The sequence below is a fragment of the Eumetopias jubatus genome, unplaced genomic scaffold (assembly GCF_037043125.1).
Source record: "Eumetopias jubatus isolate StellerSeaLion01/CBP00866 unplaced genomic scaffold, mEumJub1_p1.0 scaffold_9, whole genome shotgun sequence".
NCBI classification, from domain to species: domain Eukaryota; kingdom Metazoa; phylum Chordata; class Mammalia; order Carnivora; family Otariidae; genus Eumetopias; species Eumetopias jubatus.
Window position 1 is genome coordinate 95,032,325 of NW_028274815.1, and position 14,605 is coordinate 95,046,929.

General features: G+C 40.6%; 1 protein-coding gene across 4 annotated transcripts in view; it reads left to right on the forward strand.

The window, feature by feature from the left end:
- Positions 1-14,605, forward strand: part of RALGAPA2 (Ral GTPase activating protein catalytic subunit alpha 2) — a 341,643-nt gene that overhangs the window by 125,358 nt on the left and 201,680 nt on the right. For all 4 annotated transcript variants that reach the window (XM_028123771.1, XM_028123769.1, XM_028123770.1 and 1 more), the window contains one exon: positions 1,186-1,297. In XM_028123771.1, the coding sequence (XP_027979572.1) occupies positions 1,186-1,297 (112 nt within the window). The remainder of the gene's footprint in view (positions 1-1,185; positions 1,298-14,605) is intronic.

Sequence of the window (14,605 nt, forward strand, 5' to 3'; positions counted from 1 at the left end):
CTTCTCACTCCATGCTTCCAGAACCCATAGACAGTGTACGGCACAAGCAAACAACTAAAACAAAGTTCCAGATGTTGCCAACAGATAACCCTGGGATGAAAATCAAATGGGGTCAGCTACAAATAGGGCAGGAAACCCTATTTGTAGAGGTCATTGTACCATGAGAAGCTTAATGAGAGTCCATATCATTGTTAGAGAGAAAAGACTGTCTCAATATGTGGAAGTACAAGAAGATTATAAAGGAACTGTGATTTGGAGATCTCATCATCTGACCTGGACTGGATGACTTTGTCCAGTTCCCGATCTTATCATTAATGAGCATGTAGGCCAAGGAGAAAGTTATAAAGATGAATGAACAGTTAGTGGATAAACCTCGAGGGAGAAGTTAAAAGGTGTGGTTCCCCTCAGAACAAACAGACCTCCCTTATATACAAAAGATACATGTTCTTGGTTTGCATGGAATTCTAGAAAAGGAAAAGTAAGCAAACACTGATATGAAGAATGTAACTTAGCTGTGAAAAGAAAAATGCCCTTTGGCTGTTCTGAAGAACTTACTGCTATTTACATAATTAGTGGTTATTTTGTGTCTTCAGTGCCCTCTTGGAAGACCCAGCACCTTCCAGGCACAAAACTCCATGCCTCAAAGTGACCAAAGGTGACCTTTCCAAACCCCCCTTCCTGCAAGTTCCTCTGGATTTCAGTCATAGTATGATACTGACTGTGTATCTCCCCAGAATGAGGACCAGAATGTCTGTTTTATTTCCTGCCACAAAGATAGATGGGGAGACCTCACAGGTTAAGTGAAATAATGGATGGGAAAACTAAAGGATGCTGCATTAAGTTCAAATGGGCACAACTATTCACTATTCACTGGGCACTTTTAAGGGATTGGTCAGTCTTGCCTCCCTGTCAGAAGGGGATAAAATTAGGCTAGGACGATACCTGTTTTATCCTGCCTATTGATGTGTGTGTAGGTCACATATTTTTAGAACTTTTGTAATGTAAGATGGCTTATTTTGATAAAATATGGTATTCATTGTGTAGTTGGCATTCAGATTATCAATACTTTTGAGTAATACATGATTATCATTGTTGCTGGCTTCTTAAGAGAATTTCTTGTACCTATAAATTAAAGTGCTTTGGAAATGTGATTAATAATATGAGTTTTTATTTTGGGTGGCCCAGGGAACAGCTGTTGCAAATACTACTAAGGATAACAGAAGCTGTCATGCAGAAGCCAAAGGATAAACAAATAAAAGACTTGTTTGCCCAGAGCTTGGCAGGGTTACTGTTTAGGGTAAGTCTTTTTTATTAAAACACTGCAAATGCAAGAAATGAATCAGATTTTACAGCAAAATAGTTTTAATCATTGAGAATTTTAAGAGTAAAATTAAACTCTAAATTTCTAGAAATTTCATTGTTAATTTTCTTTTTTAGCTTTTTCTTAAAGTTTGTAATCTATTCTTTTTTTATTTTATTTTATTATGTTATGTTAATCACTATACATTATATCATTAGTTTCTGATGTAGTGTTCCGTGATTCATTGTTTGCATATAACACCCAGTGCTCCATTCAATACGTGCCATCTTTAATACCCATCACGAGGCTAACCCATCCCTCCACCCTCCTCCCCTCTAGAACCCTCAGTTTGTTTCTCAGAGTCCATAGTCTCTCATGGTTCATCTCCCCCTCCAATTTCCCCCCTTCATTTTTCCCTTCCTAATATATTCTTTTTTTTTTTTAACATAAAATGTATTATTTGTTTCAGAGGTACAGGTCTGTGATTCATCAGTCTTCCACAATTCACAGCGCTCACCATAGTACATACCCTCCCCAATGTCTGTCACCCAGCCACCCCATCCCTCCCACCCCCACCACTCCAGCAACCCTCAGTTTGTTTCCTGAGATTAAGAATTCCTCATATCAGTGAGATCATATGATACATGTCTTTCTCTGATCGACTTATTTCGCTTAGCATAATACCCTCTAGTTCCATCCATGTCGTTGCAAAGGGCAAGATTTCGGGGTTTTTTTGATGGCTGTGTAATATTCCATTGTATATATATACCACATCTTCTTTATCCATTCATCTGTGGATGGACATCTTGGCTCTTTCCATGGTTTGGCTATTGTGGACATTGCTGCTATAAACATTGGGGTGCACGTACCCCTTTGGATCACTACATTTGTATCTTTGGGGTGGTGCAATTGCTGGGTCATATGGTAGCTCTATTTTTAACTTTTTGAGGAACCTCCATACTGTTTTGCAGAGTTGGATGCACCAGCTTGCATTCCCACCAACAGTGTAGGAGGGTTCCCCTTTCTCCACATCCCCGCCCACATCTGTCGTTTCCTGACTTGTTAATTTTAGCCATTCTGACTGGTGTGAGGTGGTATCTCATTGAGGTTTTGATTTGGATTTCTCTGATGCCGAGGTTGTAATCTATTCTTTATAGTTAGTGCTTGGCTTCTTTTAGGCCTTCCCACCTGTCTGCCATTTACTTCCTCTTTTGACTTGCTTGAGGTTGGTAGAAATTAGGAAGACAACAGGAGCTGATATTCTTAGTGGAGGGCCAGGTGGATTTGAGGAAGTAAAAGGTAAATGGAAGCATGGGAATGGGGATAAGGTGAGGGAGCGGTTCAGGCTAGAAATAAAAATGTAAGACTCATTAGTATGTTGGGCTATGTGTTGAAGCCACAGGACTGGATGAGATCACCCTGGAGAGACTTTGTGTCCTACAGAGGAGAGGGCCATCTCCATGGTTGGTGGAGGAGAGGAACCATCCAAAGATGCTGAGAAAGGGTGGCCAGGGAGCTGGGAGGGAAACTAGAGGAGCATGTGTCTGGACACCTGGAGACAAGGATTGGGGAAGAGGAGAATGGCCAGTTGACTTTTTTTTTTTGACAAGATGTCACTGGTTGAGAATATTCTCAGGGAATGAGGCCCACTTGGAGTGGATGGAGGAGAAAGTGAGAGTTGGGCAGTAGAGATAGCAAGTATAGTTAAGGCTTTGCAGAGGTGGAAGGGGGGAGGAAAAGAGGAGCTAGTTGAATGGGTAGCATGCATGGAAGCCAGAGTTTAACATGGATGGTTTTAAAGTCTTTTTGCTTGCAGTGAGAGGGGTCCAGTGAGGACAGCCTGGGGTAGAGAGAGGAGAACTAAAGAAGTAAAGTCTTGGATAAGGTGAGCGGGACTGGGCTGGCCCTAGGTGGGAGCAGAGAGCCAAAGAGATGGCTGTATCTCTTACATCCCACATGGTGGGAAGGGTCAAGAACCTGAGTAGTCTGACATCACCCTGAGGGGAAGAGGAGAGGAAGCAGATGACTAACTGCATAGGAAGTAGAAGTTTTAAAGGGTCCTGAGGGTGGTAGCCTATTGCAACATTGCTCTAGAAAGCACTAGTATTTATGGGATGCACAGAATTTATGGAGCATTTCTGAAAGAGAACAGTGTGAAAGAACTCTGTAAAAGCGTAACATTCTATACAAATAGAGACAGTACAATAGATGGGCCTGCTTTGAGTAATTTGGTAGAAGATAGTATGGTGGATCATGAGCTAGAAGTGATGGTTGTAGGCAATTGCCAACTTCCCACCTCAGCTGACTTGAAAGTGGTTTTAGAGGATATATATTAAGAACATATCTAGAATACAGGTAGGAAATGGAGGGTGACACAAGGAGAAACTAGTTCTTTAAATAAGGTTATATATTCCCTTTGTAACACAAGAGAACCCAATTATTCATATTAATTTTTAATAATTTAATATGATCAAATGATCTTGGCTTGATGAAAAATATATGAGAGGCATGTACTCACTTGCCTCCTGAATAGTATAATCACTCTTACTCTGATTGCCTTGCCTAGCTAGCTATTAGGTACATGAAGTGGTCTACACATCATTTTGTGTGTGTCCTACCTTGCCTCAAGGGTGGTACTGAACACTTGCTTTGCTTCCCACCCAAAGCACAGACACTCTGCTCGCTTGGCTCTGACTCTCCTGGAGAGTTTCACTGTCGGCACCTTCTCAGTCTCCCTGCCCATATGGGCCTGCGGCTGCCAAGTGAAGTGGACTGAAGCCAGGCTCAGGCTAGTGGGTGCTTGGGCCTCATTCCTCATTAGTTGTCTGGCCCTGCTTTTATGGGGATGTATTGGAATTGGAGCAAGAACTTGTCACTGAATTAAGCAAGTTTCTATTCTGAAGTTGTATTTTTTGGTTTGTTTGATTAGTTTTGGTTGGGGAGAAAAGTTCCCCTTTTAATGGAGAATCTTGTCGGATCTTGAAAATTTGTTTTAAGTCCGTGATTATTAATGATTTTGATGTCATCGTTATTATTTTGGAAATGGTTAGATGGATCAAGAAGAATGCTTAAATTAAGAAGCAACATAAAATAGTGGAGAGAGGATAAACTTTTTGGAGGTAGACAGATTCTGGGTTCTGATCTCAGCTCTGGTACTTCCTGGCTGTGTGGCCTTGAGCAAATCACTTCACCTTCCTGAGTCTCTTCCCTAATCTGTCACAATCAGGAAAGGATTCCTTCTGACTTTGCAGCGTTGTCATAAGAATCAGAGTGGGTTCATCTGGGATTTATGATCATCTCTTGACCTCCCAAGCTCTTTTATGGGATCCAAGGGGGAAAGAAAAATGTGAAAGGTCTGGACAGCTCTGCCAGGCAACCAAGTGGGCATCATCTTAATTCCATATTAAAATTAAACATGCCATCATTTGTTTGTTCATGTAGACTGTCTAAAATTGCCAGCCTTGATTTTTAAAAATTTGAATAAGGAAACTATTAAAGGGAACAGGAAATTTTGAGTTGCCATTGTCCTTTTATCTTTTTTGAATTTTTCCTCTAGTGTTTAGTTTCTTCTCTCAGTAGATAACTTGGGTTGGCAAATTTTCTTTAAATGATAGTTGGGTTTTATTTAGATATTTACCAGATAATGGTGTTTGCCATAAGTGATATTTTAATCTGTTATCAGTGTTAAATAGGACCTTATGCTTGAAGCTCTGAAAGTAAATCAGGAAACCTGGACTATGGTCTTTCTAATTACAGTACTTAAATTATAGTCCCCTAAGTGTGGTGAGTAGAGGAATGCAGCAAGTGGTTGGTTAGGAAACGGGTATAAGAAAAGGAGTGGTTTATGAATGGATGTATTTTTTTTTATACAGCTTGTTTGCCAAGATGTATTTGAATTTCTGTGCTGGAGGAACTTTGGAGATGTTCTTATTCACTTTTTACTTTTGACCAGAAGTGACTCCAGAAAAGCCAAGTGAATAGCCCAGCTCACAAACCACATTAGTGACAGAACCCCGAGTCCAGGACTCCCTGTTTCCCTCTTCCTAGACAAGGGTAACTTGCTTAGAGAGCAGCCTGCCTTCTTGCGCAGATGTGCCACCCCTCCCCCGCACAGGAGGCTGCACAGTTTTGCTCTGGGTTCAGGTATTGTTAGCTGTGATTTATGATGATGATGATTTGCCAGGTCTGGCACATGTTTTTGAGATTTGCTAAGATGAATGAATGAATGAATTTATTTATTTATATTTATTTTTGATGGTTTGTATCTTAGGCTTTTATTTAAAGTAGACCAAGGCTCATCCCAAAGACGTTTCCACGTGGACTCCTATCTGTGGCCAGTTCTCTTCTCTGTTGCTTTTTATTTTTTTTATTTATTTTTTATTATTATGTTAATTACCGTACATTACATCATTAGTTTTTGATGTAGTATTCCGTGATTCATTGTTTGCGTATAACACCCAGTGCTCCATGCAGTACATGCCCTCTTTAATACCCATCACCAGGCTAACCCATCCCCCCACCCCCCCCAGAACTCTGTTTGTTTCTCAGTGTCCATAGTCTCTCATGGTCCATCTCCCCCTCTAATTCCCCCGTTCATTCTTCTCTTCCTGCTATCTTCTTCTTCTTTTTTTTTTTTTAACATATAATGTATTATTTGTTTCAGAGGTACAGATCTGTGATTCAACAGTCTTGCACAATTCACAGCACTCACCATAGCACATACCCTCCCCAATGTCTATCACCCAGCCACCCCATCCCTCCCACCCCCCACCACTCCAGCAACACTCAGTTTGTTTCCTGAGATTAAGAATTCCTCATATCAGTGAGGTCATATGATACATGTCTTTCTCTGATTGACTTATTTCGCTCAGCATAATACCCTCCAGTTCCATCCACATCGTTGCAAATGGCAAGATTTCATTCCTTTTGATGGCTGCATAATCCACTGTATATATATACATCTTCTTTATCCATTCATCTGTTGATGGACATCTTGGCTCTTTCCACAGTTTGGCTATTGTGGACATTGCTGCTATAAACATTGGGGTGCACGTACCCCTTCAGATCCCTACATTTGTATCTTTGGGGTAAATACCCAGTAGTGCAATTGCTGGATCATATGGTAGCTCTATTTTCAACTGTTTGAGGAACCTCCATACTGTTTTCCAGAGTGGCTGCACCAGCTTGCATTCCCACCAACAGTGTAGGAGGGTTCCCCTTTCTCCGCATCCCTGCCAGCATCTGTCATTTCCTGACTTGTTAATTTTAGCCATTCTGACTGGTGTGAGGTGGTATCTCATTGAGGTTTTGATTTGGATTTCCCTGATGCCGAGCGATGTTGAGCACTTTTTCATGTGTCTGTTGGCCATTTGGATGTCTTCTTTGGAAAAATGTCTGTTCATGTCTTCTGCCCATTTCTTGATTGGATCATTTTTTCTTTGAGTGTTGAGTTTAAGAAGTTCTTCATAGATTTTGGATACTAGCCCTTTATCTGATATGTCATTTGCAAATATCTCCTCCCATTCTGTCAGTTGTCTTTTGATTTTGTGGACTGTTTCTTTTGCTGTGCAAAAGCTTTTTATCTTGATGAAGTCCCAATAGTTCCTTTTTGCCCTTGCTTCCCTTGCCTTTGGCGATGCTTCTAGGAAGAAGATGCTGCGGCTGTTGTTGAAGAGGTTGCTGCCTGTGTTCTCCTTTAGGATTTTGATGGGACTCCTGTCTCACATTAGGTCTTTCAACCATTTGGAGTCTATTTTTGTGTGTGGTGTAAGGAAATGGTCCAGTTTCATTCTTCTGCATGTGGCTGTCCAATTTTCCCAATGCCATTTATTGAAGAGACTTTTTTCCATTGGACATTCTTTCCTGCTTTGTTGACGATTAGTTGACCATAAAGTTGGGGTCCATTTCTGGGCTCTCTATTCTGTTCCATTGATCTATGCATCTGTTTTTGTGCCAGTACCATACTGTCTTGATGATGATAGCTTTGTAATAGAGCTTGAAGTCAGGAATTGTGATGCCACTAGCTTTGCTTTTCTTTTTCAACATTCCTCTGGCTATTCAGGGTCTTTTCTGATTCCGTACAAATTTGTTTGTCTGAATCCGTACAAAAAATGTTCCATTTATTTGCGAAAAGTTGATGGTATTTTGATAGGAATTGCATTAAATGTGTAGATTGCTCTAGGTAGCATTGATATCTTCACAATATTTGTTCTTCCAATCCATGAGCATGAAAAGTTTTACCATTTCTTTGTGTCTTCCTCAATTTCTTTCATGAGTATTTTATAGTTTTCTGAGGACAGATTCTTTGCATCTTTGGTTAGATTTATTCCTAGGTGTCTTATGGTTTGGGGTGCAATTGTAATGGGATCGACTCCTTAATTTCTCTTTCTTCTGTCTTGTTGGTGTATAGGAATGCCACTGATTTCTGTGCATTGATTTTATATCCTGCCACTTTACTGAATTCCTGGATGAGTTCTAGCAGTTTTGGGGTGGAGTCTTTTGGGTTTTCCACATAAAGTATCATATCGTCTGCAAAGAGTGAGAGTTTGACTTCTTCTTTGCTGATTTGGATGCCTTTGATTTCTTTTTGTTGTCTGATTGCTGCGGCTAGGACTTCTAATACTATGTTGAATAGCAGTGGTGATAGTGGACATCCCTGCCATTTCCTGACCTTAGGGAGAAAGCTCTCAGTTTTTGCCCATTGAGAATGATATTCGTTGTGGATTTTTCATAGATGGCTTTTAAAATATTGAGGTATGTACCCTCTGTCCCTATACTCTGAAGAGTTTTGATCAAGAAAGGATGCTGTACTTTGTCAAATGCTTCTTCTGTATCTATTGAGAGGTTCATATGGTTCTTGTTCTTTCTTTTATTAATGTATTGTATCGCATTGATTGATTTGCAGGTGTTGAACCAACGTTGCAGCCCAGGGATAAATCCCACTTGGTCATGGTGAATAATCCTTTTAATGTACTGTTGGATTCTAGTGTCTAGTATTTTGGTGAGAATTTTTGCATCCATGTTCATCAAGGATATTGGTCTGTAATTCTCCTTTTTGATGGTATCTTTGTCTGGTTTTGGGATCAAGGTAATGGTGGCCTCATAAAACGTGTTTGGAAGTTTTCCTTCCGTTTCTATTTTTTGGAACATTTTCAGAAGAATAGGTATTAATTCTTCTTGAAATGTTTGGTAGAATTCCCCTGGGAAGCCATCTGGCCCTGGGCTTTTGTTTGTTGGGGGATTTTTGATGACTACTTCAATTTCCTTAGTGGTTTTAGGTCTGTTCAGGTTTTCTCTTTCTTCCTGGTTCAGTTTTGGTAGTTGCTACATCTCTAGGAATGCCTCCATTTCTTCCAGATTATCTAATTTGCTGGCATAGAGTTGCTCATAATATGTTCTTATAATTGTTTGTATTTCTTTGGTGTTGGTTGTGATCTCTCCTCTTTCATTCATGATTTTATTTATTTGGGTCATTTCTCTTTTCATTTTGATAAGTCTGGCTAGGGGTTTATCAATCTTGTTCATTCTTTCAAAGAACCAGCTCCTACTTTCGTTGATCTGTTCTACTGTTCTTTTGGTTTCTATTTCATGGATTTCTGCTCTGATCTTTATGATTTCTCTTCTCCTGCTGGGTTTAGGCTTTATTTGCTGTTCTTTCTCCAGCTCCTTTAGGTGTAGGGTTAGGCTGTGTATTTAAGACCTTTCTTGTTTCTTTAGAAAGGCTTGTATTGCTATATACTTTCCTCTTAGGACTGCCTTTGCTGTATCCCAAAGATTTTGAACAGTTGTGTTTTCATTTTCATTGGTTTCCATGAATTTTTTTAATTCTTCTTTAATTTCCTGGTTGACCCGTTCATTCTTTAGTAGGATGCTCTTTAGCCTCCATGTATTTGAGTTCTTTCCGACTTTCCTCTTGTGATTGAGTTCTAGTTTCAAAGCATTGTGGTCTGAAAACATGCAGGGAATGATCCCAGTCTTTTGGTACCGGTTGAAACCTGATTTGTGACCTAGGATGTGATCTATTCTGGAGAATGTTCCCATGGGCACTCGAGAAGAATGTGTATTCTGTTTCTTTGGGATGGAATGTTCTGAATATATCTGTGAAGTCCATTTGGTCCAGTGTGTCATTTAAAGTCTTTATTTCCTTGTTGATCTTTTGCTTAGATGATCTGTCCATTTCAGTCAGGGGGGTGTTAAAGTCCCCCACTATTATTGTATTGTTGTCAATGTGTTTCTTTGCTTTTGTTATTAATTGCCTTATAATATTGGGTGCTCCCATGTTAGGGGCATAGATATTTACAATTGTTAGATCTTCTTGTTGGATAGACCCTTTAAGTAGGATAGAGTGTCCTTCCTCATCTCTTATTACAGTCTTTGGTTTAAAATCTAATTTGTCTGATAGAAGAATTGCCACCCCAGCTTTCTTTTGGTGTCCATTAGCATGGTAAGTGGTTTTCCTCCCCCTCACTTTCAATCTGGGGGTGTCTTTGGGTCTGAAACGAGTCTCTTGCAGACAGCATATTGATGGGTCTTGTCTTTTTATCCAATCTGATAGCCTGTGTCTTTTGATTGGGGCATTTAGCCCATTTACATTCAGGGTAACTATTGAAAGATATGAATTTAGTGCCATTTTATTGCCTGTAAGGTGGGACTGTTACTGTATATTGTCTGTGTTCCTTTCTGGCCTATGTTACTTTTAGGCCCTCTCTTTGCTTAGAGGACCCCTTTCAATATCTCTTGTAGGGCTGGTTTTGTGTTTGCAAATTCCTTTAGTTTTTGTTTGTCCCGGAAACTTTTTATGTCTCCTTCTATTTTCAATGACAGCCTAGCTGGATATAGTATTCTTGGCTGCATATTTTTCTCATTTAGTGCTCTGAATATATCATGCCAGTCCTTTCTGGCCTGCCAGGTCTCTGTGGATAGGTCTGTTGCCAATCTAATGTTTCTACCATTGTAGGTTACAGACCTCTTGTCCCGAGCTGCTTTCAGAATTTTTTTTGTCTCTGAGGCTCGTAAGTTTTACTATTAGATGTCAGGATATTGACCTATTTTTTTGATTTTGAGGGGGTTCTCTGTGCCTCCTGCATTTTGATGCCTGTTTACTTTCCCAAATTAGGGAAGTTCTCTGCTATCATTTGCTCCAATATACCTTCTACCCCTCCCTCTCTTTCTTCTTCTTCTGGGATCCCAGTTATTCTAATATTGTTTCGTCTTATGGTATCACTTATCTCTCGAATTCTGCCTTCGTGATCCTGTAGTTGTTTATCTCTCCTTTCTCAGCTTCTTTATTTTCCATCATTTGGTCTTCTATATCACTAATTCTCTCTTCTGCCTCATTTATCCTAGCAGTTAGAGCCTCCATTTTTTATCACACCTCATTAATAGCCTTTTTGATTTTGACTTGGTTAGATTTTAGTTCTTTTATTTCTCCAGAGAGGGTTTCTCTAGTATCTTCCATGCTTTTTTCAAGTCCAGCTAGTATCTTTAAAATCATCATTCTGAGCTCTAGTTCCGACATCTTACTAATGTCCTTATTGATTAGGTCCCTGGCAGTCAGTACTGCCTCTTGTTCTGTTTTTTGAAGTCATTTTTTCTGTCTTGTCATTTTGTCCAGAGGAGAATAGATGAATGAGAGAACAAAATACTAACAGGGCAACAACATCCCCAGCAAATATACACTAAACAAATCAGAAGAGACCTGAAACTGGGGGAAAAGAAAGGAAAATAAAGAAAAAAGAAAAAAAAAGATAAAAACAAACAAAACAAAACAGAATATGATCGGATATGATCAGGCTGGTGCATAGATCAGTGCCACACACTAGATTTGGGGCGTATTTTGGTCTGTTAGAAGAAAGCGCCTCCCAAAATGTTAAAGAAAGAAGAACTTATATATGTACAAAAATAAAGGTTAATATGATTAAGGGATGGAATATGACTGTAAAGATGAAAATTATAGAAGACTTTATAAAAGCAATTGATAAGATAAGAAGTTGGTTGAAAAAAGAAAGAAGAGGATTTAAAAAAAAAAGGGAGCGAATGTGATCAGGCAGGAGACAAGAACAAAGCCATATACTAGAGATTTAGGGTATATTTTGGTCTGTTAGAAGAAACTCTATCCCAAAATTTTAAAGAGAGAACAACTTATATATATATATATATATGCCAAAAATAAGGTTAACTACTATGAATTGATAGAATATGACTCTAAAAATGAAAAATAAAAGATTTTTTAAAAAAGCGTTTTTAAGATGTTGGTTGAAAAAGGGAAAAAGAAAAATTAAAAAAAAATTAACTTTGAAAGAGTAGAGAATCATGGGGAAAAGGCCATGAATCTTTGTGCAGTATTCCTCTAGAGCTGGCGTTCTGCCGTTCTCATTCATCGGTAAACTTGGCTGGCTGTTCTTGCTGATCTTCTGGGGGAGGGGCCTGTTGCCTTGGTTCCCAAATGTCTGCTGGAAGCGGAATTGCCCCACCCTTGCCGGGGTGGGCTAAGTAATCTCGGGTTTGCTCATGGGAGCTTTTGTTCCCTGCAAGCTTTCCGTAGAGCTTTGGAGGAGGAGAGTGAAAATGGCGGCCTCCCAATCTCCGCCCCAAGGGACTGAGAACTTAGGGGCCCCCCAGAGAAAAGCAGTCAATCACTCCCGTCTCTCTGGTCTCCGGCCGCACTCCGTGCTCAGCCGGCCTGTGACGTGAGCGTTTCTGTTTCTGGCTCACGACCCCTTGTGGAGTCTCCAAACCGAGCAGATCCCTGCAGTGCACTCCCACGCCACTCCTCCCAGGGGAGGAAGGGGAGTCTCCTCGGATCTGCCGCTTGTTGGGTCCCTGCTGGAAGACCAGTGGCCCGACTGTGCTGCAGGTCAGGGTTTATGGCAACCCCACGCTGAGAGCCCACTACTCCGCTCACTTTTTGCAGCTGGCTTCCCCGCTGTGATACCTGGGAGCTCTGCTGCACTCAGGCACCCCCAGTCTTTCTGTGACCCCGAGGGTCCTGAGACCACACTGTCCCACTAGGGTTCCACCCCCTGCTTAGCCACTGGAGTGATGTCCCTCAGCAGAGCCGACTTCTAAAAGTTCCAATTTTGTTTTCTGCTGCTCTATCACTTGCCAGAAGCGGCTGATGGAGGCCCCCTCCCCCGCCGTCTATCCTCCCAGATATCGCCTCAGATTCACTTCTCTGCACGTCCTACCTTCCAGAAAGTGGTTGTTTTTCTGTTCAGAGAGTTGTTGCTATTCTTTTCTTTGATCTCCTGTTGAGTTCGTAATTGTTCAGAATGGTTTGATCCCTATCTAGCTGAATTCCTGCGACCAGACGAAATTTAGGTCTCCTATTCCTCCGCCATCTTGCTCCTTCTTGAGGAAGGAATTTATGAATTTAATAAGCTGCAAGAAGTCTGTGTTCTGTCCTTGTTTTATAATTAGTCAATAAAGTGAAGCCAATGCAAGATTCCCAGCACAGGGCATCTTCTACCGCACGAAAACTCTCCTTTTAACCTGAAGCTAGTGCTGTAAACCAGATGTGAGGCTGAGTGCTGGTAGCATTACCAGTCTGTCCTTTCTCCTCTTACTCTGCTGTTTCTCTTTGATCTACTCTTTATTAATTTTATTGTGTATATGCACTTTATGGTAATACCCTCAAACTCATTTTGAAAACAGGAGTGTAAAATGGAATAAACAGAAGATGGCATTTTAGTCATAATGAATATATTTAATAAGGTCTTAGTAAGAATAAATGATAAAATTATTTTAGCTTTTTCTTTTGCATTGTTCCTTTACATTCATCCATCTTAGAGTCATTTTCATTATGAATATTTAAAACCTTGTTTTCAACATATTTAATGATTTTAGCTCAACTTTCACATTTTTATCCTTTTAAAAAGTGTGGTAAATGTGAATTGAGACATAGAGAACAGGTACATTGTGTAAGGGTCATTTTAAATATGATTTTTCAAGTGGTTGGAACAGACCTGCCTGATTATAGACTGTTTTTTATTTCTCAAAGTTTTCCTATGTGTATGTTAAAGAAAAATTTCTCTTGTAATTAAAAAGCCAGTTTGCCCCTATCACATGCATAGGACAACTTCCATCGACTGTGGGAGTCTATTTGCATCTGGGATGGGCAGAAATATTTGTAGGTTGGCACCTTAAGGAGCACATTAAACTCTGACAACAGATCAGGGAAGTTACACAGACTTTGGATATAACTATTCCCTCTAGTAAGATTAGGAAAGCCTTTGGGGCTCACCTGAGAAGGACTTGGCACGTCTTTCAAGGCAGATATATTTTGATTTGAATTTTAAAGGATGTGGACCATTTTGGCAGAGGTAAGGAACTAGGCCATTTCAAGGTAAGGGAATACGCAAAATATGCGCATAGTTGTCTGGTAGGTTTGCCCATGTGACCATTCATAGTGCTTTGGACCATAAGGTTAGAGGAGGGACACAGAGAAGTAGACTCTTAAGGAAAGTGCTCTGATAGGGAAATGCAGACAACTGTGGGTGTGGAGGTACTTACTGGAGGCTGGGTGGAGTGGCAGTCAGGGACACCTTGGAGGAAGTAATGTCCACATTGTGCCCTGAGGAATGGGAGTTAAAGAGGCAAAAAAGAAGGGAAGAGAGGAAGGAAGACTACATGCCAAGGCCAGGAGCAGGAGACACCAAGTCGAGGAACTGGAAGAATCTCAGTGGAAGCACTGAATTCTTTTTACTCTTACGCTATATTAACAGGTACCTGCAGAACATGCAAGTAGAGCTCTCTAGTATGCAGATAGAAAAGTTCAGGAAACCAGAGAGGTCTGGGCTGAACATGGAGATTCAGAAGTCATCAGTATACAGGTGTTAACTGGAGCCGTGAGAATGGAGACCAGAACCCCGGCACAAGAGGGGAGAAAGCCAGAGCAGTCAGTTGACTGGGAAATGAGGAGGTGCACATGCAGTGAATGTGGAACATTCTTTCAAGAAATTTGGCTTTAAAAGTTCTAGCTAGAGGGGGGAATCTGGTCTCAAGGGAACTTTTTTGTTTGTTTTTTGTTTTTAAGATGAGGTAGATTGGGAACATGTTTAAATACTGATGGGGAGTTGCTGGCAAAGTAGGACAGACTGAAGAAGGAGAGTCAGGGTTGCTGGAAACAGAAAGACCAAGAAGGAGGTTCAGAGCAGAGATGGTAACAAGCATAGAAGAGTGGGAACCCCCTCTTCACTTACAGCCTGCAGATGGAGGAGAAGCTGGGCAAACACTTGTGCCTTGTGGGTAAAGGTTGAGGGTATTCTTGCTTAATGAGTTCTGTTTTCTCTGAAGTCTGCAGTGAGT